This window comes from Cyprinodon tularosa, unplaced genomic scaffold, assembly GCF_016077235.1.
Source record: "Cyprinodon tularosa strain WSP-4 unplaced genomic scaffold, ASM1607723v1 ctg394, whole genome shotgun sequence".
Taxonomy (NCBI): domain Eukaryota; kingdom Metazoa; phylum Chordata; class Actinopteri; order Cyprinodontiformes; family Cyprinodontidae; genus Cyprinodon; species Cyprinodon tularosa.
The window spans coordinates 116150-143747 of record NW_024039112.1 but is presented as its reverse complement, the minus strand read 5'-3'; the positions used below and the strand labels follow the sequence as shown (position 1 = coordinate 143747).

General features: G+C 39.7%; 1 protein-coding gene across 1 annotated transcript; it reads left to right on the top strand.

The window, feature by feature from the left end:
- Positions 1-16879: 16879 nt before the first annotated feature.
- On the top strand, positions 16880-27085 carry esrrd (estrogen-related receptor delta). Its single transcript, XM_038297682.1, has 8 exons — positions 16880-17005; positions 18167-18479; positions 20390-20543; positions 21617-21733; positions 23026-23133; positions 23201-23362; positions 23466-23738; positions 26421-27085. Exons 1-8 carry the CDS (start codon positions 16950-16952, stop codon positions 26657-26659), a joined length of 1422 nt encoding a protein of 473 aa, XP_038153610.1. The 5' UTR covers positions 16880-16949; the 3' UTR covers positions 26660-27085.
- The last annotated feature ends 513 nt before the right edge of the window (positions 27086-27598 follow it).

Genomic DNA, 27598 nt, shown 5'->3' with positions numbered 1-27598 from the left:
ACCGCCTCTCCAATGTCAACCTGAATAGAGATGTAAGTGAAACCAAATGAGCCCCATGGATGATGCAGTATTGTTTGATCTAAAACACTGTTTACTCTGTGCTTTTAGTCTTTTACATTGAAAATTATGTTTTTTAATTCACAAAAAACTGTTCCGTAATGATTACAGAACAGTTTTTTGGGAATTAAAAAACATAATTTTTGGTGAAAATACTGGAGTAGGCTTGCTACTTGTCAGACAACGGAAAACTTTGAACGTTGTATAATTTCTCTACTTTAGCAAAGAGTAGCGGTTTAAACGGAGGAAAGTATAGGACGTGGCGCTCCTTTCTCTGAAGAACTACTGAGCGGGAGGAGACAGCCAGGTGAGGAAAAGCTGTTCTTATCTATCGATTCAGTATTTTTATCATACAGACATTAGGCTTTTGTTCTTGAGCTATGAGCTAGCTGCTAGCTAATGACTTTGCTAGCAAAGCAAGATAACTAAAAAGCTTCCCTGTGTCGTTAATGATAGTAGGACATTCTTCAGTATTACTTATGCAGTAGGGGCACATCGCCCGTCAAAAACCTATCATCTCCATAATGGATATATGTCTGATTTTCTAATTTCCTTGCCTGCATGATGTACATTGCATTTATTCTAGCGTTAGGTAAATGTATCTTAAAGGAGAACTCATCCAGAACTACCATGATAGATATAAGATAGATATAATGTATGTAATAATCAATCAAACTGCTCCTGTTCAATAAAAGCGTGTCATTAGTGAAGGGGCATAACTCAATCCAAACTTTAAGTAAGTTTATGGTCTGGTTCGCAGAGTATGGAGTTAAATGTGTTTCACAATTATTCAATAAAAAAAAAAATAGCCTCAGTTAAGTCAAATAAAATAGTAATCAAAACTTTTGGAATTGTAATGATTTCCTTTTTTAAAGAAAAAGTTTTGTTTAAAAAATTTTTTTTTTAATTAAGTCACTCATTTTTGTCTCATGAACTTAGTTATTTGCAAAACATAAACTTTTATTTGCACACATCAGAAATCTTTGGTTGCAATTTTTGGCCCTGCCCAAGACATCATGTGAGAATCTCTAGCAAGACTTTGTATTCAAAGGAAAGATTTCTGACATACACAAATAAGTTTGTTTTGCAAAAAATTTTTTTACGTCAAGAGACAAACATTTGTGTCCTTTGTGGTCAAGTACGTGCACAATATGCAGATTAAGGAGCGATTTATTCAGGTATGCAACATTCAATCCACCAGCGGAGAAGCCCTTGAAAATCTGGTTCTGGACGTACTGAAGGAAAATGACCTAAAAATGGATAACATCAGAGGTCAGGGATACGAATGAGCAGCAAACATGAGTTGATACTACAAGGGACTTCAGGCAAGAATTCTCAGGCACAATCCCAAGTCTTTGTATGTCTACTGTCAGGCACACTGTCTTAATTTGGTGTTAGTTGAAAGTGCCAAATCAAATATATGTTTTGTCACATTTTTCAACTTGGTTGAGAAACTTTACACATTCATTAGAAACTCATCGAAAAGACATACTGCATTTGTTGAAGTTCAGAAAAGAATGCAACCAAATCAGCGCCCAGTTGAACTGCAAAAGTTGTCTGACACTCGATGGGCCTGCCGAGAAAGTGCCCTGAAGTCTCTCAGGAAAGTTCTTCCTGCTGTTATGACATTCTTAGAGAATATGACTCAGCAAACCCCCCCTGATCCATCAGCAGGTGATGCAGCAATCCTTTTGAAGAACATCAATTTTGAATTCTTCTTATGTCTGGAAATTACTTGCCCCATCTTCCAAGTAACTGCAGTTGCATCAGATGCGTTACAGCAGAAAGATATGGACCTGGCTGCAGCCTACAAAATTGTTGAAGGGGTTCTACAGACACTGGAGTGTTGCAGATCAGAAGAAGAATTTGAGGAAATGTATAGGAAAGCCACAGAAAAGGCTGCATCTGTGGGGCTCAAATCCCCTGAAGAAGTCAGTGGACACATAAGGAAGAGGAAAGTGCCAGCAAAGTTTTCTGTGGTTGGTACAGGCGCTTCTGATGACTATGTTTTCTGTACCTTGAAGGAGTCCTACCGTGCACAGCTATATTATGTTTTTGTTGACTCCATCACACAAGAGCTTCAGAAAAGGTTTAAGGGAGGAGATAATGCTACCTGGGAAATATTAAATGCCCTCCACTGCCTTACTGTCCCAGAAAACTGGACCAATGCAACAGTTCCTACAAAAGCACTTCAAGCTCTAAAGATGCTCTGCCAGTTTTATGAAATTGATGATGAAGAAAAATAGCAGACAGAGCTGAAGGTTTTTCACAGATCATATTTGGACTTTTCATCTTTCACGGTGTCATCAATGCTGTCTGTCATCAAAGAAAACAATGCTCATCTAGTTTTTCCCAACATGACTGGACTATTAAAAACATATGCCACCTTACCAGTGTCTACAGCAACTGTTGAGCGTTCCTTCTCAAAACTGAAGCTGGTGAAAACAAAACTGCGCAGCTTATGCAAGGAGGATCGGTTGTCAGATCTTCTTTTGTTGGCAATCGAGAAGGATGTGCCAATCATTCACGGTGAGGTTATTAACATTTTTAAAGACATGGCTAACAGAAAACTGCTGCTGTGAACAAAAGAGAACAAAAATAGCAAAAATGCTTAAAAGTTGGAAATTTGTTTTTAAACAGTTAAATCACCATGACGGAAAATAAGTTTTTGGATCATAATCTTGGATTTAGTTTGGGGGAAAAAGAAAGGCAAGAGACTGAAATAAATAAGACATTGACCTTCACCCAACACAGAAAAGATGAGACAATGAGGAAAAAAAGAAAAGAGAAACTGACAAGAAAAAACGAAGAGGAAAGATTGAAGAAAATGTATATAGGTACTTACAAAATACACTAAGACACAAACAGAGTAGGCTTTTCTCATGGTGACATGCATTAATAAAATGTTTGTTTTGTTCTTTTTTTTCTGCAGTTCCATGTTAAAGTTTGATGCAGCAGCTCTGCTTTTCTGAATGGACCGTCTCCTTCTCCACTGTCAGTACAGCAAACCAGGCAGACATTCTTTTTTATAGATTACAGTTCACTAAAAGGTTGCATTGTGCCCTTGTATGCGTTTTTAACAGTTTAATTCTTTAAAGACAAAATATGTCTTGTGGTCCAGCTCTGTTTTACATCGTTGGCTAAATTGCAGGTTTGAATATTCTAATACTTTCCTATAACAATATAGACCTGCAGAAAGAAATTACTAATAAAATATTTTACATATACATAGTTCTATGTTCTATGTAGAGATTTGCCTTAGCTTTGATTGTATGTCTCACAATTTTGTAATTTATCATTGTTCATTAAACTCTGAAAGCTATGTGACTTTGTTAATATTCTGTCCTAAAATGCGATAAGATGTGCCCTTTTTTTTTTTGAGCACCTGCCCCTTTAGTGGTCTCTGCACGGCCCTGGCAGGGAGAGCAGTCCATGGCGGGGGTGTGAGGGGTCATTTATGGTGTTACGGGCTCGGGACACGCAGCGCTGGGATGAAATGTCTTTTATGGAGGGAAGAGGAGCCCCGATGATCTTCTCTGCTGTTCTCACTACTCTCCTCACCTTCTTCCAGTCTGAGGCGCTGCAGCCTCTACACCACACAGTGAGACAGCTGGTCAGAACGCTCTCTATGCTGCTTCTGTAGAAGGTGGTGAGGATTGGTGGGGGCAGGTGGGCTCTCCTCATCCTCCGCAAGAAGTGCAAGCGCTTTGTTCCCTTTTGAGAGTGAGGAAAGACCTCAAGTGCATTCAAACAAATACGTAGAACTACGTACTGTATACATGAATACTGCTAGTCTGAAAACTTTTTTCTTGTGTTGGCAGGAAAAGTATAGCACAACAAAGTGAGTCATTTAATAAACTGGGTAACTAATAACCAAAATAAACCAAAAATAAGCAAAAGAAAACAAAACAAACAATATAGTACCGGTAATCTTCGCCATAGCCTAAAAAAAATCTACCAGACCAAGCACTCCATTGGTTTTGTGAGGGGATTTCTGACACTGTGCAAACTTAACATTTCCATTTATTAATTATTTTTAATGGGCTGCACCTTATTGCAAGAAATACAAGCCACACTCCGACTTCTGTGTTGAGCTAAAACGGGACACAATTTGGTTAAAATGCAGGAAATTGCATCTAACAAATGCAAAATTTTGCTGGGGAGGCCCCCCAGAACCCCCGCAACAATGAAGTTTCTCTAGGAAGACCGCATCCCTTATTTCCATTTCTGAAAGGTGCCAAGCCTAGTAAAAAGACTCCTTCCATGAATCAAGCTTTAACAATATGCCCTTATTTGGTACATATTGGAAATTACTCCTGATTATGCTGCACAAAATATTTTTATTCTAAGATTTTAACTTTGCTTAAACAATTTTCTTCTCTGACAGGAACAAAAGTGGAATATTACACCCTTTTTGCATCAGTAGGGGAAAAAATATAAATTTATTGTGTTGTTTATTTTATTTTATTTTTTTTTCTCTCAATTAAACTTGGTTTGTTTCCAAGGTGATCAGGCATGCTAACATTCGTTAGCGGGGTATTTGTTTGTTGAGTCACTGCAGAGGATGCTCGCGTGATGCCCGGCTCTAATTCTCTACCTGGATCCATAACCTTAGTGGTCGCTCTGTTTATGTAGATCTAGGCCTCTAAGCCACTTTGTATTATAGGCCAATCCATGCACTCACAGCCTGGCCACTTTTAAGAGGATTACAGAGGTCCAGCCGGGGCAAGGCCGAACCCGTGAGCCAGCGGAATATCAGCTTTCACTTTCATGGAACTAACAGCGCTGCTTAAATCTCAGCACACATCCTCATCCTGCACAGCCTAAGAACAGCAAACACAGGACACCTCACTGTCTATCCGGTTGTCTTTTTGGGTTTGGAACAATAAATAATAATCAAAAATAATCTCTGTCCTCCTTAGATACTTAAAAAAATGGTTCCTAGGGAGCTGGAGTTCGAACACAGAAATTACCTGAAAACAGAGGCGCTTACTGGAAAAAAGAGGCACAATAAGTCAAGAACCTCAACATCATCAGTTTTCCAGGATAGATTATAGGAATAAGAGATAGAATAGTTATTTATAAGTTATTTATAAAAGCTGATCCACAAAGTTTAATGAGTAGGGTTAATTCAATATCAATATCCAGGAAAAAAATCAGGAAATACTCGATTCTTATTTTGATACTACAATGGAGTATTAGGGCCAGGCTAGACATTTTTTGTTTTCTTTTTATTTCAAAAATGAAGCTGTAATACTACGAGAACAAAGTCGTAATATTACGAGAATAAAATAATATTATGAGAAAAAAGTTGAAAAATAACAAGAATGAAGTCATCAGACCGCAACCCATTTCAAATAGAAAGCTTCGAGCCACGGCCAGCGAAACCAAACAGCAACTTGAGTCCTTTTTGACGTACTGCCCAAGTTAATGCTGGTGTGCTAAAAGATTTAGCACAAAGATTAGATTTATTTTTTAAATGATACCAAAGTATAACTTCACATGATGCTCGACATTTCTCAAGTGCTTCTTGTAAGAGTTGTCATAAAATACAACTTTATTCTCATATTATTAATAATATTATTATTCTCAGAATTGTATGACTATTCTCATTGTGACTTTATACTTGTAATTTTATGAGTTTATTCTCATAATATTACAACTTAACTCTCGAAAAAAAAATCTCTACCCTGGCTTAAATACTCGGTTGTATGACACAACTGGGATTGAAAATGAGAAATAATTAAAGACCAAAAAAAATCAAGTCTCACCATGGAACATCCTTCTCAACAGAATCCCAGATGTCAGCTAAATAAATATGGAAAATAATAACCCAGAAATCTAAAATGAACAATAGTAAAAGTATGCATACAACGCTTGTCTTGATACCATGTCAGATTATTCTTGTATTCAGATATAACCTTTGAGTGTCGATACTTTTTTACAACCTACTCCTGAGTCACTCTGAAAACACATTCAAATGTGAAGTTCTTCATCTGATTTGTAAACATGGTGTAACCCCTGTAGTTTTGCTCCAATAATAATGCAGACAAAGAACATGTTTTGTTAATGAAGATTTGAAAAAAATGCCATCCAGTAAAGACCACTTGAGAAGAACTTCAAAAAAAGGTAAACTTTGCTGTTTTGGTGATTTATTTATTATTGTATTTTTTATTTTATTTTTTACATCAGAATCAGCTGCATTTCGTTGTAACTGTGAGCGTTATCAACGATTCTAATATTAAGAAAACAGGAACATTCTATTGCAAACATTTTGTCCATCAGAGAAGAAAGCCTGTGAATGGCCGTGTCTCTGTGGCAGCTGGTTTCTAATTATTATCTGTAGTATCGACATGAAGGTAAAAAGCCTAAACAGTTTGAGTTCAGCATGTGTGGGGTCGGCATGGATGCTGGCAGCACTTCTTCAATTCAATTCAGTTTTATTTCTATAGCGCCAATTCACAACCCATGTCATTCCAAGGCACATTACAGTTCACCAGATCATCCAGTCAGATTGGTTGGAAGTTTTCTATCTAAGGAAAACCAGTTGATTGTATCGGCTCATTGATCCAAAGGCAATCCCTCACACTGAGCATGCTTGTAGCGACAGTGGAAAGGAAAAACTCCTTTTAACAGGAAAAAACCTCCAACACAACCAGACTCATTCTGGAATCACACAGCCAGGCAGACAAGCTCAGAGCCACAGCTCCATCACAGGTGTCTGCAATCTTGTAATCAGTCAGTGGGCCTATACTATATAGGCCTATAGGTAGTCAATCTCCTGTTTGGTGACATGGTGTGTACCACACTCAACATGAACCCGAGGCAGCAAAGGAAAGAGTTATCTTAGGAAATTAGAAAGACAATTATAGATAAGTGTGTTAAAGATAATGGCTATTAGATCATCTCCAAGCAGCTAGATTGTTCCTGGGACTACAGCTGCACATGTTATTGAAGCATTTTTGAAAACATTGCCAGACTTTCATTTGTTCCAGGAAAAAAAACAGCCACAAAGAGGAGCTCCAAGGCAGCTCCCATGTCAGAGGTTGAAGAGAGCACATACAGTTAATCACAGTAAGAGAAACAGGACTACACTGAAAAACAGGCATAGCTCCAACATCCAAAGGTGATGATGGCAGCAGCACAGCTGATAATTCTATCCAGGATGGTGTCACAGCCAAACAGGATCCAACAAGATGAAGCTACTATGAGAAAAAGCAGAGAGAGCAGAATGTTAGAGATTGAACTAACAAATACTGCAGACTGGGAGGACAGAAATAGAATGAAGCAGAATAATGAAAAGGGGTTCCTATGTCCTCCTGCAGTCTAAGCCTATAGCAGCATCACTATGGAGATGCTCAGGATAACCTGAGCCACTCTAACTATAAGCTTTATCAAAAAGGAAAGTTTTAATATAACCCTTAAAAGTAGACAGGGTGTCTGCCTCACAGACTAAACCTGGTAGTTGGTTCCACAGTAGAGGAGCCTGATAACTAAAAGACCTGCCTCCCATTTCTTCTTTTTTTTTTCTTGTCTGGCCCCAAGCAGAATCATAGATGGAGTGAAGTTCAGTCTCAATAATCCTGTCTGCATTATTATTTCTACTTTGGACCGGTCCTGTCCCATAGATGAACCAACAACAGTAATGGACAAACACAGGACAGACTGAATGATGGCCAGCGGGTACTGTGGAAGGTTCTACTTCCTGCCTTCCAGCATGACAGTTTAGTCTCTACTGTATTTAACCTGATCCGTCCGTTTTTCCTCTGCTGACATTTAGCTTCTGCAAACATATTTCATCGCTCAGGAAGGCATTGACAGGTTTAAGCTGCTTTCCATTTTTCTAACATATTGTCTCAAAAGAGGAATCCTTGGTGTTCTAGCTAAATCGGATCGAAAATGAACAAAATTTTGCAGCTGACGGCCTTTAAGACTGTGCCAGTTTCTCTTAGATTTCCTTCTCTCTGTCGCCACATGCTTCCAATAGTTGGAGGAAACAAAATGGGCATAAAGAGCGTAAACTGACTGCTGTGTTTTATAACCAGAATCAAATTAAATAACATGTCATTTAGTCTGAATCACTGGAATGGTTCGATTTTATTCTTTTAGAATCATAGATGTTTATTTCATAAAGAGCTTTGAGATATTTTTTGGTGATTGTTGCTCTATTAGTGAGCAGGTATCAGACTACACACACATCTCTGTAAGATTAATTTAATTATTTTTTATCCAGGCTTTTAATTAGTTTCTGATGGGAATAGAGACCCACTGTCAGCTCCAAGTCTCCAAGGTTGGAGCCAATTTGTAGCTTCCTGCACAGATTCTAGTCTGGACTCAGGAACTACAGGATGACTCAGCAAAAATCAGGGGTATGAATAATTTGGGTCTGTCCTATAACATGTATTTAAAGTTCTTCTCTATTTTATTTTAATCTGATTTAAAAATGAAACTGTCAGGAGGTGGGCTTGATTGGTTCTGAAGGGATGATCTCTGGTTCGGTCCCTTTCTGATTGAACCCAGATGTTAATTAGCTGGTAGGCAGACTCCTTCACTGCTCTGATTAGGGTCACAACCTGTTGGGTCTGAACTTCTTTACATTTGCTTGTTGCTGCTTTCAGTCAGAAATGGAAGTTAATGTAAAGATGGGGGCACAGATTGTTGGTTCATCTCTGAGAACCTGGACTGTTTCAACGGAACCTGATGGTGGTCCAAACTACTTGGTTCTGGTGTCGCTCGGTGTGATATTTATGGTTTAGAACTGGCTGTGAGGTCAGGTTTTCATGGCGTGCTGAATAGAAGCGCTGCAGGGATCTGGGTTATGGCGAGGTGATGGACAGGGCTGACTCAGAGCACTGCTGACCCAGTTCTGGCCGATGCAGATGAGTGGGTCAGGTGAGTGACAGTGGCTGGGATCACAGGCGGATCTCAGGAGTCCATCCTGGCTCTCCTTCATCCCAGGAAAGTGCAGCCCAGATTGACCTGCTGTGACCCTCAGGATTTTATTATTGTAGACGTTTTCTCTCTTCTGATTCGTTATCATCACTGATTATTAACGGTACAGGATGAAGCTGCCGATCCAAAGCTGTCAGGGAAGGTTTCTGCTGGTCAGCAGGTTTCCTTTTGTCTGAGTACAGGTTCTCTCTGTGGTTCTGGTCCTTCTCAGCCACAGAGAAACCTCCGTGGATCACAAGGATCCACAGCTCCAACGGCCCTGTATGTCTTGGCCTCACAGACAGACGAGCCCAGTTCTGCAGCTCTTATCACTGCATGAAAAGTGGGATTTTCGTCAATATACGGCACTGTAGATTGTCGTGGAACTTCAGGTTAGCGGCAGTTTACGGCAATTTGCAGGCTTCGACGAAAACTCCCGTAAATTGTCAGAAATTGACGTGGAATTTCTTAGGCAGTGTTCCCCCCATGCCTCCCCCCATGGAATTCTAGGGGAGGCTTTAACATGTAAATGAACATGCTGTGAGCTATACAAATGCAAACCAGGGTTGCAGGGGGGGTTTTACCCCCCCTGCAACCCTGGGTAAGAAAATCTCTGATACAAAGAGATCAGGTATAGCCTCTTACATTTTAGCTTGAATTGATTTATTTAATTAAAGTATAGAGACCAAAACAGATCTTTAGCTGACAGAGCAATACATTTAGAGCAGTAATTATTTTTTTTAAAATTTGCATTTAAGATAAAAAATAAAATGTTGTCTGTCAATATGCTCAATTCACAATTACTTAAGTGGAAAAGTTTCAAGAAATGAGTCTGAGATGATTCACTTTATAACATGGCGCATTATCCTGTTGGAAGTAGCCATCAGAAGATTGGTACACTGTGGTCATAAGGTCATAGGTCAGCATGCTAAATTGGTATTAAGTGGCCCAAAGTGTGGCAATAAATATCCCCCAAATAGATGGTAGAAATAGATCAGGCTCAGTATAGCCTAATTATAGACTCTTACATTTTAGCTTGAATTGATTTATTTAATTAAAGTACGCTAGATTACTGTGTATGCAAATGTTATGTAAAAAAAAAATACACAAAATAATTTACTTCAAAAATTAGTTTTAATCAGAATCAGTTGGCTGTAATGGTTAATTTTTTTTTTTAGATTTCCACTTTTTTTTTTTTTTTGTTATTGAATATATAAGAAAACAATAACAATCTCAAATAACAAGTCAATAACAAATATTTCAATACAAGAAGAAATATCACAACTCCTGCTTTTGAAAAATTAAATTAAATGCACAGGCTGGAAAAAAGTATAAAATAAAATAAAATAAAATAAATAAAAATAAAATAATAATAGTAGTTAAAGTAAATTAATCAGTGGGGACTACCAACTGAAATTCTTCAATTAACTCAAACAATTTAATTGCATTTAAATTCTGCATCTTTCTCAGACATCTTTTGAAAAGGGAAAGTTCATTTTTGAGAGCAGAGATTGAGAGGGAGCATTTTGCATAGCGACATTTATGGATATAATACTTTGTTACAATTATTAGAATATTAATTAAAAATTCCAAATTTTTTTTCTTTAATGGATAAACCGAATTAAATGTTTTGCCAGGAAATAAAATCTAAATTTATTGTTTTAGAAGACAGAAAGGTTCGAAGTTGATCCCATAAGTTTAATACTTCTTTACATTCATAAAAAAGATGTTTAGTTGTTTCCAATTGAGTTGTACAAAAGCCACAATTCTCAACATTAAACTTAAATCTCTCTCTTAAAAACTCATTTGAAGGATATATGTTATTTATTATTTTAAATTGTAATTCTTTATATTTAGGAGGAATTGGGAATTTCAAATAATTTGTCCTAATTTTGACTATCATAGATTTCTTAAAATTTTGTAAGAGAGCTGTGCTTTTTGTTCTTCCTGGGTACATATTATTTATAGAATATTGATTCAAAAACTTGTTGTTGCATTTATTATCTCTAATGTCCACCTGCTCAAATTCAATCTTATGGAGACAAACAATTGCAATTGCAAACAATTTATAGGTGCATTACCGCCACCTTCCAGAATGGAGCGACGCGAGCTCTTCTCGCGAGTCCTTCCGTATAACAATGACGTCGTATGTGATTGGAGGAGCCTGATGAGCCTTCGGCCCCATCGTCCAATCACGTGTGAGCTTTTGTGCACTACGACTTCTCGCGAGACCAGCATATTAGCAGACATGTTTGTGTTACTACACTTAGAAGAACTTAATCTCCAGTTACCGTGTTTGTATTTTGTTGTTACGTGAACAATGGCTGCACGACGTCTCGCGTTCAACTCGCCTCCAACTGCTCTTAGTCCACAACTTTCGGCCAGCCCGCTGACTGACGAGAAGAAACTGCTGATTGCTATCAGCGGACTGTCTCGTCAGCTTGCTCAACATACTGCCGACATGAATGAGCGCCTCACTCAGCTGGAGAATTCGATGCACTCCAGGTTGTAGTCCATAGAGGACAAGATGGCGGCTCTGCAGTTAGGGTGGCCATTTCTATAGCACCAAAAAGGAGGACATTGTGCGGCATATCAATAAATTACTAAGGTGTACATAAGAATCGGGTAAAGTCACATTTATAGCACAATTCTTAGTAGTTTAAAGAGGATGCTTGTGTAGCTGAATAGAACAAAATATTAAAGAAATGTAAAAAAGAATTGGTTCCCAGCATTTGTATTTATTTAATACATTGTGGTGTTTAAAAAGTGACCATTTTTTTAACACAATTAATTTGCGCAGAACTGCTGCAATTGATCATAAAGCAGTTGTTTGGAAAAGAAGCTCGAGAAAGAGCTAGAGAATAGGACGATGCAAACTGCAAAAAGTGGCTGGAAAAGAGGAATTCATGACATGGCTGCAGCCTGTCGAGAGTAAAGATGATTTCACCATTCTCTATCTATCCATATCTATCTATATATCTATCTATCTATCTATCTATCTATCTATCTATCTATCTATCTATCTATATATATATATATATATATATATATATATATATATATATATATATATATATATATAAACTTGAGTCATGGAACTGTGCTTACAGCTCCTTATTTCATGTAAACTAATAACTTGTGTACATGATACTTGTTGATGGCATTAAAATTATTTCTAATAGCATTAAAAGAGCATTAAATTAGAGCTCCTCATTCCTGTATAAAACCTGTGAACGCTTAATTGAATCTGACATATTAAAAAAATCCCCATCATCATCCAGCAGATGTTCAGTTTCTGCCCAAATATTTTCTTTCTGTTGCCGATTTTTGTAACAGGGATAACTAGGATCATACATAGTTTGTATGAACTCTGTTTATTCTCTGCTTCCAAACTCATCATCTCTTCATCCATTCCTGCAATAAGAATTTTCTTTTAAAGTTGTGAGATTCACTCTAGAATCTCACAACTTCTTCCTGGTCTGTTGAAGCACCAATAGTCTGCATCCAATTATTTAATTAATTGCTCTTAGTTTTTGGGAATATATACAAACTATGCTCTAATTTCTAGATACCGATCTGTTTTTACTATAATTTAATTTGACAAACCGGGTCTTCTCTACATTCTTTTTTCTGTTTGGTGCGATTGCAATAGCGGGTCTTGATCTGGACGGACCGGAGGGGAGCAAAAAATAGCTCAGCTCCGTATTTTGACGGTGAAGGACGGAGAAGACGTACGTGGGCGGTGACGAGCGGAGGATGTGGAACAGCTCTCATTGATTTACATGACAGACAAGTACTCCGTACGTGAGCGGGGCGGAGCGCTGACGGAGTATGTGGAATCTGGGGGTAAAGGAGGACAAATACATGTCCGGCTGGGTGCAGCGCCGGACGCCGGACAGTGCAATGAAAATCCGGACTGTCCGCCCTAAAGCCGGACATCTGGCCACCCTATCTGCAGTCGAGCAACTTTGCGGGATATACGAACTCGAGGAAGAGAAGACGGGTGCACAACGCCACGCTAGCGGTAAATATATGTTAGATTACTGGTAGCTATGCTAAAAGCAGCCTAGCTTAGCTAGGCAAGCTAAAGACAACCTAGCCTAGCTAGGTAAGCTAAAAGCAGCCTAGCCTAAAGCTTTATTAAAGTGTATTTTTTGTGATTCACAGGAAGCATTATGCCGTCTTAACGACTCGGAGACTAATTGCAGGCGCTATGAACCGGGGCAGGGGTAAGGTTTAAAGAATATGCTTTCATTCAGCGGTAAAAGGACATGGATACGGATGGATACCGACCATAGCTGTACTTTTTTTTTTTTTTCACAGACTACAGTCGCCTCACAATGAGGCGGTGACCTCCTATTTGCTCGGATTTGCACGATGTTGATAAAGACGACATTGTGTGTAAGTGACTTGTTTTAATGTTTTCTCCTTCCTTGTTACTGTGACTTGCGTTTGATTTTTTTTTTTTTTATTCATACCACTCTCGTTTAATTGTTTTCCAGCTGCCTGTAAGACGTATTATGAGACGGTATGCAGGAGCTTCAGATACACGCTGCTAGCCAGCACGCTGCGTGCGGAGGCTGCCAGGCAATCTGCTCGGAGTCGGGCCAGAAGAAAGAGGGTAAGACTTTATTTGGTGACTATTTTTCAGGTGCATTGATAGATGTGTTGTGTCCATATGCAGTGCGCTGATTCATTGTTTTTTTTTCAGCTGCTGAAGGCGAGGCAGAGTGTGCTATCAGATGAGGAAGTGGAACTCTGGAAGTCCGCCACCGTCGACCTCATGTCCGACGAAGAAGATGGCGTCGTCGGCGGTGTCTCTGGATGGATTGTACGGTCGCCGCCATTTCGTAGGCCGGATCTCACTGAACTCTGTGTTAAGCTGCAGTCCCGGTTAGAAGCGATGCCTTAGTACAGGGCCACGCACAGTAGGCGTCTGCACATCGGACCTGCCTCGGAGGGAATGCTGCCAGTTACCTCCAACCCCGAGGAAGCAAACGGACCGTTCACGGAGTTGTAATTTTTAGATACGCATGTGTTTGGATACGCGTTGTATATAGTTGTGTTTGTGTTTTAATAAAGCTCTTTCTTTGCATAAACAGCTTCCTGGCAAATCTTCATTTCCTGTATAAATTAATTCATGTCCTTGATGGTAACATAATAATTGTGTAGTAGTGTAGGATAACATAAATACACAGCATATGAATGAATAAATATATGAATGAATAAATATATGAATATATATATATGAATATATATATATATGAATGAATAAATATATATATATATATATATGAATAAATATATATATGTAAATATATATATGCCAAACAATCACGAGCGACTTTACTTGTTTAAAAAGAAGTGGTTCCGTCCAATACTCAGTAAGAAAATTAAAGCCTGGTGTGGCCACGTGTGGTTTTGCTGCCAATCACGAGCGATTTCATTTGTTTGAGAATAGTGGTTTCAGCCAATACTGAGAAGGTTATTCAAGCCAGCCGCGCGGGTTTGCTGCATTCATATGCTAATTAGGGCCATTAGTACAGCTGATCGCTCTCCACATACGTCAGAGTCCGTTTCCGACAATTTGTGGCACGACAAACGCGGACAAGCGCGGGTTGCAAATTGTCGGAAACTGACGAAAATCAGGCAGATCTGCGGGAGTTTACGGGGGTTTACGGGGACGAAAATCTCACTTTTCATGCAGTGTATGAAACAGCAGATGTAGGTGAGACTGATCTGAGCTGCTCGTGTGTCTGAGCGTAAGATTAAGACTGTTTGTTTCTCTCCTGCTGCAGAAACTGCAGCTTCAGCAGCTTCAGTCCACACCGGGTCACCGCCCAGAGAACATGCAGAACTCTCATTTTCAGCAGCAGCTGGTCTGGTTGGCTGGTTTTCACTGAAAAACAATGAAGTGGTCCTGAATGGTCTGAGGTGGGAATGTTCATGTAACCATTAAAACCATAAAAGCCTTTATTCAAATTTTAAAGCCAAATTTAAACACAAATGTTAATTTTTCATCATCCAGGAGGTAACTGCCCAGGTCTGCAGCAGGTTGCTGTCAGAATCAGGTTCATAGTCAGGTTGGTTTAATTTGGATTCAGTTCGTAGTCAGATCCGGGTTCATTACAGAGACAGTACAACCAGATCATAGTCAGATTGGTTCAGATAAAGTTTTCTATCTAAGGAAAATAAGCTGATTGCATCAACTCATTAACTCGAAGCAATCCCTGACACCATACATACATGTGTGTGGCAACAGTGGAGAGGAAAACTATCTTTTAACGGAAGGAAACCTCCAGCAGAATCAGACTACGTGGGAGCAGCCATCTGCCAAGACTGGGGTTCAAGGAGACAGAAACAGACAAAGAAAAAGAAACGGAGATGCAAAAGGCAACTGGCAACCCGCTCCACAGGCGGCTCCGTCCAGGAAACACACAGCCAGACGGACGAGCTCCGGGCCAGAGATGAAAGAGAGCATATACATTAGTCACAGTAAGAGAAACAGGACTACACTGAAAAAAAGGCAGAGCTCCAACACCTATTTCATCATTGATAACATGATCCAGGCTGGTAGTTCCATGTTGGTTCACAGTTCCATAGTCCAAACTTTGGTTCTTTATTTGTTCTGGTTCTGCTGACCTGGCCCATCTGTAAAACCAGGAAATGTAATATTTTGTGGTGAACACCAGGGGGCAGCCTGTAACAGTCTACATGTCTGTGAATGGGCCCAATCAATTACTTACTTTACTGATTTCTACGACAGCACCTACGTCTGGTTCTAAAAAAAGGCTTTTAGATTAAATTACAGAGGTAGTTACCATAACAACACCACACGACCAGAGGCATGATGATTGCACATACAAGCTATTAATAAACACGGATTTAAGGGTGAGAAGTAAATCAGTGAGAAGAAAAAACTCCAAGATCGAGTTTGAAAAAGCCCCCAAAAAAAGCTTGGATACCTCCAGACCATCAGCATTAAAAACAATTGATTGATTCAGTAAGTACTGACAGGAGATGGCGACGCATACAACAACAAATTCCATGGCTTAAAAAGGACTAAGCAAACACTCCCAGGGCGAACGCTCAGTGTGAAACACTTTATTTTAACATGACCTCAGGCTTTGTGGTGGATCTTTTTTTATGTGAAAAGTTAAAATTTTGATGGTTCACATCTGACCTGAAGTGGCTGACGTTTGAATCACTCAGACTTGGACTTGTTTATCGTCCTGTGTGGGACACAGTCATGTCTTTCACTCCCTGCCTCCTGACTTAATGTTAGATATAAAACCTTAGAGGAGTTATGGTCACTTTCAGGTACAATTAGAATAACATTTAATATAGTAAAACATCATTGATATAAATTAATGACATTCCTATCATGAAAGGTTGTCCTGAGACACATGTAGTTTTTTACTTTTAATACCATATAATATAATATATTCACATATTTCAGGCTATCTCAAATTGTTTCGATGTTTATTTATTTTATTGCAGATAAAATCTTAGACTTTTTTTCATTCTAAGAATAATTTTGAAATTTATTGCCGAAATGCTGCTGTGCCGTTTTAAAAAGCACAGATTTCAGATCACAGTAGAGGTCTGAATACTTTCCATGTCCTTTTAACCGTCTTTAATGTCTCCTCTGTGATTCATTTCTGGATGGTTTTCCTATAGAAGCCCAGAAGCTGAAGTCTGGGCCCAGTCGGTGCTCCAGGCGGACGTGGCCTACATCTGTCACTGTCCCAATCAATAGAGATGATCACAGAAGAAGTCAATCCCTTGTGCTGCTGGGATGCTATTGGCTGATGCGGCAGGCCCCGCCCACCCATCATGTCCTGTGTGATGAGATGAGCAGCAGATAAATAACAGCTCGGACTGCAGGGAGCCTCACATGGACGCTCAGCTCTGGTGGATCCGTGCTTCAGCTGGGAAGAGGGATCAGGATCAGGCTCAGGATGGAGCTGAAGGACTTTGCTCTATCAGCCGACTATCACTTTTTCAGTCCACGATGGTGAGTGGGATTATCATCTGGAAACATCTGGAGGACAAAACTTTACAGAGTTTTTCTTAAACTTCAGCTTAAACTGTTTTAATTCTTCTTATATTTAAGTCTCTCTTATAAATTTGGCTCCTTTTCTACAGTTTGAATAATTTTTTTTCTCACTTTAGCAAATAATGATGGTTAGTTTCATTCTGCTTTCAGTGTGTTCAATTCTATTATTTTATTAATATGTGTGTCTTGGTTTTGACCTGTTCTAGAACAGGACAGAACTTTGATTTAACACTTTTCTAATTAAACATACTTTACAATAACATTGATAGATCAATTAGTTTTAGGTATCAGTAACTAGAAGGACAAGGTATCAGCTAAACAGCCAGTTATGATATAGCTGAACGTCGCCATGACAACATGGGGTGAATATCAGCCTCATCTCCTTTACTTTGGACTTTCTTCCATCTCTGTCTGAGCTTTTTAACCTCTTTCACTAAACTCTGCGACTCCAGTCTGAGTTCGTCCCGCTGCAACAAAATATCCGGGAACAAAAATATAAATTGGATGGAAAAATGTTAAGGTATTTAATGTTGTGGTAAATCTAGCACTTTTAGAGATTTTCACATCTATTGTTATTTTCCTTGTTGAGTTATATATAATAATAAAAAATGTAACAGAAGTTAATACAACCAGACAAATCTTTGGTGATCGAATCCTAAATTGCCAGCAAACTACAAAAAGGGTTTTTTTCTTTCTTTTTTATTTTATTTAATTTTTTTACTCATTTGGCTCAAGTCAAAGAAGAAATTCCTGATAGGAAATGTACAAACTAAAAAGAGGAAGTTAAACAGAAAACAGTTAAGCGTTTGCAGGTTTCTATCTTTTTGTAACCTAAAAAATAAAATGAAAACAATTGTAATAAAACTTTTGGATCTGAAAAATGGAGAAACAAACACATTTAGATGAAGATGCCTTTGAATCCAAAAATGTGTTAACTACCAAATAAATCTAGATGCTGAATGCATTTTATAAGATGTGTTGCTCTGTATTTTGGCCCTCCTGTGGTTCCATATTCTCAGAATCTTAAGTATTATCTCCAACTGAAACTCATCGAGAATAAAATATTTTAATCTTTAACAATGAATAGAAATAACTTTTTTTCTTCCTGTTTCTCCTCAGCCTCCTGCATTCCTCCTCCTCCTCACCCTCCTCTTCCTCATCTCCAGCTGATGAAGCTCAGTCTCCGTCCTCCTTCTTCCAGTGCTCCCCCCTCAGTCCCTCCTTTTCCCTGGATGCCGCTCCTCTCAGCCCCTCCCTGCCAGCCTTCCTCCCTTCCAGCCCAGCCACCTCCTCCTCCTCCTCCTCCAGCCTCCTCTGTGGAGATCCGACTCCTGGCTCTCCTGCAGGATGCAGCTCCAGAAGAGGCAGCGCTGTGGTGTCGGACAGCTCCATGTGTTTCTCAGAGTCTCAGTCAGACTCCTTTTCATCAAAGGTAAAAACTTCTTCCAGATGCCCCACTCTGTTGATTCTCTCACTCCATTATGGGTTTCTGTTTTATTTTATGATCTCAGCTCAGAAATCAAATTTTCTCTCATTTTTACAGCTGAATTTATACGTTTTTCTTGACTTTTAATTCTGATTTTATAGAAACTGTAATTTTAACTTAATCCTGTAATGCAAAATCTATCATATTTGATAAATACGGTTTCTGAAATGTTTTGCGTCCGACACCTTTTGCATAATTTAATGGTAAAAACTTTGCTCAAAATCCTATTGTACACAATCAGATATACCTGATAACAGCAAGTAGAAGACTACACAAAAAATAATCTTGACTTATCGCATAGTAATAAAGTATTAATATAAAAAATGTATTTCTGTTTTTTCTTTTTATATATTTTGTTAAAAGGGCAAATAAGTTTTATTTTTGTTTTATTCTTGGATCGGGCTTTAAAGGGTTAAATTAAGTCAGAAATATGTGAAATTCCTAAATTCTGAATGTTATATAGACCTAATAAGATATAGAATTTTAATTAAACCTAATTGAATAGAAATGTCACTTCATGCAGCTATATTAATATATTTGAATCCCTTACCCTGTTTTTTTTTATGCTTTTCTGTTCCTCCATGAAAACACACTGGCCCCCTGCTGGCCCCCTCCTGGCCCCTGGTAAATTTAGTCTAGATCCGCCACTGAGCCCAGGTCAAACTAATTTATCCTTTAGGTTTTAGTTCAAATACAGGAATTAAACAGAGTTCCCGAGAGACTCACTGTGAAGGGTTAAAGGGGATAAAATCAATCAGTAATGAAATTAATAAATGTACCAATAAAATATCCCAGTAGACCCTAATGTCTGATTGGCTACTTCCCAGAGAGGAAGAGCAGACAACTACTTAAGTTTGGTTTTACTCTGTAATCAATATTTGTTCTGGAAAATGTTTTAATACAGTAAGTGTACCACATATTCAGGGTGACAAACTCCAGCTTCTTTATTCCTATTTTAGTCTAAACATCTCTAATAATCTCACTAGAGCTCCCAGTGAAGGAAGCTGCCAAACTTTAGACAGGATTTATGAAGCCCCGCCCACTGAGACTGGCTAACGCTCTCTTATGAACACAGAAGCCATGAAATATAAAAAAAAAAAAAAATAGAGTAAAATAATGAAATGTATATTTAGATTTGTTTTACAAAATAGCATTTGAATGTTTAATGCAAAATGTAACCATTTATTTGAATATTTTATTATTTAATAGTACAGTAGTTTTTTTGTCGTTATTTCAGAGATGCATTTAATGATTTAATGGTACATTCCATTATTTCATATATTTATTTAATTTAAATTGTGCATTTCTTATCTTAACAGTATTATTAATTTCATGATGTATCCATTTTTATATTTGTCCTCTTTAACCCTCCATACTCACCAGGCTGTGTGTTCGGCTCCATATAGTTTTCCATCTGTCCTGTTTTTGGTGTTCAGTCGGCCTCTACACAAATTAAACTTTTTCCACAGAAATGTTTTCTCTCCTTGATCTGAACAAAATCTTTTTCTAAAGTTTTAACTGGTTCTGTAGACGGTTTGTTAAATCAGCTGTTTTAGTTTCTGTCTCTTTAAGGTTCTCTTGCCCTAAGATATTGTTTTGTGGAGGTCTGAAATGGGCCTTAACGAGTCGGTGAGAATCACAGAAAACTTTAAAGAAGGGGTTTTCTATTTCCAGCCCTGATATCTCAAAACTTACAGTTTTGCTCTGATTGAAAAACAAAGAATCGGATTGAGGTTCTGTTACCTTAGATGTTCTGATAAAGCAGCTGTAATCATTTTAAACAGAGATGACTGGGTTAAAAAAAGGAGGTGCTTACAGGGTTTGGGTTGATGTTTGGTCCAACCTCTGTTCTTCAGGTGGACTCCCTCCTCAGAGGCGACTATCGGACTCCAATGGGCACCATGGGGCCTAAAAGGCTGTGTCTGGTCTGTGGAGACTTTGCCTCTGGTTACCATTATGGCGTGGCGTCCTGTGAGGCCTGCAAGGCTTTCTTCAAGAGGACCATCCAAGGTGACCATCATCATCCTTTTTTTTTTACTCTTCAATATTCTTTTATTTTTATACACTTTTCTAAGGTCCACATTTGTGGGACCACTTCTGCTATAATCTTGTGCTGCTGTAACACCACAATTTCCCCATTGTGGGACAATAACGGGATTTTCTATTCTATACTGTAGTCCATAGAAAATGAAACAGGAAACCATTTAAATCAAATTAAAGTGTTAAACTTAATCCAACTTTTTATGTTTCTCTTATCCAAGAGTTGGTAAAAATGACCAATTTATAACTTTAGAAATTTCTTCTTATTTACAAGTTTTTTTTCTTTTCGTTTTTCGTCTTTTTTTTATTTGTCTTTCTTAGATATTTGGTTAAAAGATTTAAATTGGGAACTCTGATGAGTTCAGTGGATTTATTTTTCTTCTTTTCAGTTGCTGAATAATTAAGTCACTAATGGTAAAAAAATGACAAAAACTAAAAAAGGAAAATAATATTGGTTATTTTACTTCAGCATATTTATTCAAACACATCAAATGCTTTATCCTCCCTGCTGTGAATAAAAAGAGAATTCATCACACAAAAAATATAGATGCAATTTGGAATATATAGATATGACTTCATTTATAACAAGAGATTGTCTATAAAATATTTATATTAACAATATCATCTTTGAATAGATGCTAAATAAACTAATATTTTTGATATAACAAAACCCTGTGGGTTAGTGTCATGGTGGACGTTTCAAACGGTCCCGGACCAATCAGACCCCTCAGGAGTGAGACCTGATCAATATGGCGGCGCTCTGAGCATTGATTGGTGTGTGAAGCCTTCAGCTTCCACCATAAGCTTCTGAACCCGGACCTCCCGCCGGGCTGAGCCGCTGCTTCCACAACACCAGGCCACGTCAATATGAACCGGATCAATACCAGCGGGGCCGGATCAGAACATGAGACTTAAAAGCCCAAAAACCATCAGAATGGCAGCAGCAGGAGGGGATTTTAATCCATCCTTACTTTGATTAAATCTTTTTAAATGTTGCTGTGAGAAGGTGTGACTTGATTTCTGTTTTTCTTTTGGTTACCAAGGCAACATTGAGTACAGCTGCCCGGTGATGAACGAGTGTGAGATCACGAAGCGGAGGAGGAAAGCCTGCCAAGCGTGCCGCTTCCAGAAGTGTCTGCAGGCCGGAATGATGCGGGAAGGTACGACCAAACCCGGTTCGGTCCATGTTAGTTTGGAATCCTCTCAGCTGTGGAGCTTGAGGGAGCAGAAACATCACGGTCACCTCTGAGGACAGCAGGGACTTTAGTTTAGAGTAAAACGGAAATTAATTAAAGCTCAAATTATAGTTTGAGGAGAGGATCCAGAGAATCCTCTGAACAAAGGTAGTCAGAATAAAGCCAGTAAACAATCCACAGTGCTAGATATACACAATCAGGATGGATGGTCTGCAAACCCCTGTATTTTCATTCGTAAATTAAAGGGGAGGAGTTCAAGACTGATTTAAAACCCTGGTTCTGGTCCAATGGAACCAAACTGGACATCTTGGAGAACGACCCTGAACACTCCGCCCACAGTGACACTCGACGGTTGCAGCATAATGCTGTGGGATCGCTTCTTTCTGTGACCAAAAATTTTCTGACGTCTGCTGGGAAAATGATGACAAAGCATTTCAGTCTCAGTAAGTCCAAAAGCGAGTTCATATGAACTGAGCTGGACTCCAGAACCAAGAGTGGTCTCACATTCTTGGAGAGTCGGAGAATCTCTGCCAGGCAACCCGGGCCAGGAGAAATGGATCCACCTGCCGGATCTCTACGGTGTTTCATTTTCTACATTTTCTCCTCCCACTGATCTTTTCTTTCCTTACGGTTGTGCAGAATAAACGTCCCATTGCTACTGAGGCCATTTTTTGGAGAATATTTTAACAAAAGCCGAAACAATTCAGTTTATTGTTATAGCACCAATTCACAACAAATGTCATCTCATGGAACTTTATAGAGACAATTCAACCAGATCATACATTCAAACTGATTCAAAATTTTCTATCAAAGAAAAACCACCTGACTGTATCGAGTCACTGGAATGCGCTGAAAACAGGCCAAACTCCAACATCTATAAATAAATATGTTGACGGCAGCAGCACAGCTGATATTTCTCTCAAAGATGTTGTTACAGGCAAACGGGAACTTACCAGATGAAGCTACTATGATGAGAAAAAGCAGAGAGAGGATAACATTAGAGATTAAACTAACAAGTACTGCAGAATGGGAGAACAGAGATAGAATGATGAAAATGGATCCCTATGTCCTCCAGCAGTCTAAATCTATAGCAGCACAACTATAGAGATAGCTCAGGATAGCAGAAGTATTTTGAATAAGATCTAAGAAAGGAGAGCCACTGTGTGGCCAAGGAAGAGCCAACATTCAATTACAGACAGAAACCAGACATTCATTAAGCTTCAGAAACTTTTCAAATGCTTGTTCTGTGTTTTTAGGGGTCCGTTTGGACCGGGTCAGAGGGGGCCGGCAGAAGTACAAGAGGCGGGTGGAGACAGGAGGGGTTTTCAGCAGCAGAGCTCCGTACAGCATCCCTGTTGGCTCCAGTAAGTTCCCTCTGATGGCTCCTAGTCCGGTCAGACTTCCCAGTCCTAACGACCCGCCTCTGTTCAGGGAACAAGCTGGTCTCCCATTTGCTGCTGACAGAACCGGCCCCACTGGCAGCCAATCAGGATAACTCAACGGACGACGGCAGCCTCCGGACCCTCCTGACCCTCTGTGACCTTCTGAACCGGGAGCTGCTGGTTCTGATTGGCTGGGCCAAGCAGATTCCAGGTATAAACAGGTTCTGGTTCGAAATATCCAGAACTTTTACACTTTACAGCGATTATAGTTTATGACAGAAACAAAAAATGTCGACTTCCCGAATCTCCCCCAGGTTTCTCTGAGCTCTCATTGGTGGATCAGATGTCGCTTCTGCAGAGTGGCTGGATGGAGGCACTGCTGGTGGGCGTGGCCTGGCGATCGCAGGGCAGGGTGGGGGAGGAGCTTGTTTTTGCCGGGAACCTCTGTCTGGATGAGGCTCAGTGCCGCGCCGCCGGATTGGCTGACCTGTATGAGGAAGTGCGCCACCTGGCGGCCAGGTACCGGGCGATGAAGATGAGCCCTGAGGAGGCGGTGACGCTCAAGGCCATGGCGCTCGCCAACTCAGGTATTAACACCCCTTTAGCCTGTCTTTTAGCCTTCACCCGTTAAATTAGGTTTGTGTATGAATGACAAAAAGTCCATAAATATTAAAATAAATAATGCCCCGATGCTTCCCTTTTAAGCTAAAGAGCAGAAAAAGGGAAAAAATTGAAGCAGTTAAGCAGGCAGTCTGATTTACTCTGTCTCTGCTGCCACCTACTGGTAGATAAACAAACTGCAGCTCACTGGTAATCTCCTGTTTTAAATGAGCTAATGTTCACAAGATGTTCCCCAGGAAAGAATCAGTTAATTATTTGGTTTATTCTTTCAGACAGAAACAGAATATCTAACGGATGAAAAGTCCTTTTTGCTCTATTCTAAACAAACTGTCTTTAAGCAATGCTGTGTTGGAAACAGGCAGGAGATGTGTTGCACCAAAATATAGAAATTATAGAAATAATTAGTAAACAAGCTCTGTTTGGAGCTTTACATTTCAGCGATCATTTTAAGTCATTTTTTTTTTCTTGGCAAGAGCCCCTTTACTTAAAAGTCTGCTGACAGGAAGTGGACATGCAGCAAAGGTCAATAGGTCAAAACTCCAACGGCAGCAACTGCTGCTGGGATTCTGCCGCCACTGCACCCTAAACTGTCTTTCAGTTTAAACAGCTCAAAAGGAAATTAGACTTAATTTGACAGAATAAACATTTTGAACCATTTTACAGTTGAATTTTGTTTTCCAGATTTTTCCCACTCTGGAGTCTGTTGATTTCAAAAGAGGTTCAGAGGTTTTTAGGCTCAGGGTGCCTCAGAAAAAAATTGAGGAATAAAATAGGTACAAAATATATTAAAAAAAAGTTTAATGTAATCATTTTATATCATCATAAAACAAAGGTTTTATTTATTTTGTTCCATTCGAATAACCAACACTTTATAGAAAACACTTTAAAGATATGTAAATATTTTAAAGTGTTTTCTATGGAATTATCATTTAATAGTGAATCTAAATTCTAAAAGTTTTTGTTTCCTTTCTTAGAACAGTTCAGCCATACTGTTTTCTTCCCAGCCTGAAACTGAACGCTGTCTTTAAAGACGTAGGGAAGTCATATTTAAATGTCAAATCATTCTGCCCTAAACAGGTATATAAATGTACTCTTATTGATACTCTTTCAGTATCAATATTGTCCCAGAAATTAGAAAATTCCTATTTTAAAATAATCCTGTCTTAAAATGTGTTTGGCCTGCATAAAATAAAAAAATAAAAAAACAGTTATACTTCAGCCTGTACACCTAAATTCGGCCAATCATATGTCATATGTTCATCTGTTAACCAGATTTTTTCGATCATGGCGTCTTGATTCATATGTCGCAGCTAATATACGCAATGGTTGAAATAAGAACCATTTACTTTCCCATTGAGTTCCGTCCCAGTATTCATGGGGATGGACGTCTGTGTCTTCAGCAGGCGTAGAGCTAACAGAACTGGCAGCGTTGTGAGGCAAGGGCTCAAACATGTACGGCTGTAAGCCTTCTACACCAAACCAAGCTTCTGCCACCCTAGCCTCCTCTTCGTCAACATCTTCACCCCGCTTTCCTCCTCTAAATAAAAAATGTATGACGGAGGAGACTCATCCACAACCTCTGACACAAAACTCTCCTCTTCTTGCATGTTTCCGCTGTCCATAGCGTTCCTTGACAGTGTCGTTTCTAAGTCACCAATTTAGTGCTAATTGGTCCAGGTGTAATTTCCCATTGGGAACCTACTAGCATTAAGTTGCTTACTGGTTAGCAGGGTGCTTCCGACAAACCGGCCACAACCAAACTTGCTTGCCAACCCTTTTGCCACAACAATCCCGCCCTCTTGATAAACGACCAATCACATTCACTTTATTCACTCGTGTAAATTCGGGCACTGCTCGGGAGAATTCGGAAATGCAACGGTTGGAACAGCCATACTCCTACGAGATTTTCAGATCTCTTATAGATTTCTAGTTTTACTGCAGCAACTTTTTGTTTGAGTCTTAAGTGTGTCTGAAGAATACCCGCCTTTTTTGGGGAGCAGGCGGGAATCTCCATAGCAACCAGTGACTCAACATTACCAAAGTCTGGTTCTGTTATTTCTCTGCTGATTCTGATGTTGCATGTTTAAAAACCCAGCAGGACCAAAAGAGGGAAGCCGATATATGTTGATGAGAGAAGATTTGCTCTTTAGTTGATGAATTAATATGTTTATATTAAACCTAAGCCGGGGCACCTTTTTAAAATGCCTCCTTTTTGTTTAGATTTATCAGAAGCATCTGCAGTAGCAGCTACATGTGCAGCAGGTGGCGGCAGTGAGTCTGTTTGGAACCAGAGGGGGTTCTATAGGTTAAGTTCATGGTCGGCTTTAACCTAAACTTTGGTATTGATTGAAACTCAGATGGAGGACGACGAGCCTGTCTGGGTTTATTGATCAGAGGCTGGGAGCCGCAGCAGAGGAGCTACATCAGTATTGATTAACCTCACTTAACTTTGAGCCTCGGATCAATAAAGTCCCCCGATAAATGAGGCTGTTGGTCTATGAACCCCCAGCTGTGCTTCTGGGGTTTTAATCAATGCAGCAACAATAGAAGATCCTCCCAATGAGTCCAACCTTGACCCTAATTTCTTCTGTTCTTATTTCTGCTCATCCACCCGACCGGTAACTGGCCTGTTTGTCTTCACCCCTCAGATGCCGACCCACTGGACTGTCCGGACTCTCTGCAGAAGTTCCAGGACGGGCTCCACGAGGCCCTGCAGGACTACGAGTGTTCCCGTGGGGAGCAGCACCGAGCGGGCCGCCTCCTGATGAGCCTCCCGCTGCTCAGACAGACCGCAGACCGGGCCGTGCAGGCTTTCCTCCGGCTGCACCGCCAGCAGCGCGTCCCCATCCACAAACTGCTGCTGGAGATGCTGGACGCCAAAGCATGAGGAGCACTTCATCTCTGCACGGCCGCAGCTGCTTTTCTCAGGGGACTTTAAGAACCAATCTGTTTGCACAAAGAGACCAGAAATATTCCAAACCCCAGATGGCAGAATATCTGAACAACCTGAAGGGGATGGGTTTTAAAAACCTGGAATCATGAAGGTCCTTCAGATAAAATAAAAATGCTGAATCCACACTGTTTTCCACCAATGAATCAGTAGATGATCAGTGCCGGGAGGTCTCCTCTTCATAAAGACACTCCTGACTGAGGAGGGAGTATCATCATCATGTGTTTCAAGTTGTGATGTATTTTTCTACCAGATATTTTTCTGTAAAGTTTTTCTAATCAAACACGAGTTAACCTTAGACCATGGTGGACGATTAGGAGATGATTCAATCTTCTCAGGGTGAAATAAATGTTTGCAAAAGTCTGCTCTGCTTTTATATACAAGGCTTTTTCAGGTGGATCAAACAATCAGAGGGAAGAAAATCCTCCTAAGGGATGCTGTACCGCTCTGTTGTGGTGAAGAGAGAGCTGAGCCAAAAAGCAAAGCTCTAGATTTACCGGTCGATCTACGTTCCTACCCTCATCTATGGTCATGAGCTCTGGGTCATGACCGAAAGAACGAGATCGCGGATACATCCATCTATCCATCCATTTTCTTTACTTAATACCAAGTGGGGTCGTGAGGGGTGCTGGTGCCCATCTCCACCTGTCAATGGGCGAGTGGTGGGGTACACCCTGAACAGGTTGCTGGTCCATCGCAGGGCGATCCCGGATACAAGCGATTTAAATTAGTTTTCTCCATAGTGTGTCTGGGCTCTCCATTAGAGATGGGGTGAGGAGCTCAGTCATCCAGGGAGGACTCAGAGTAGAGCCGCTGCTCCTCCACATCGAGAGGAGCCAGTTGAGGTGGCTCGGGCATCTGGTTAGGATGCCCCCC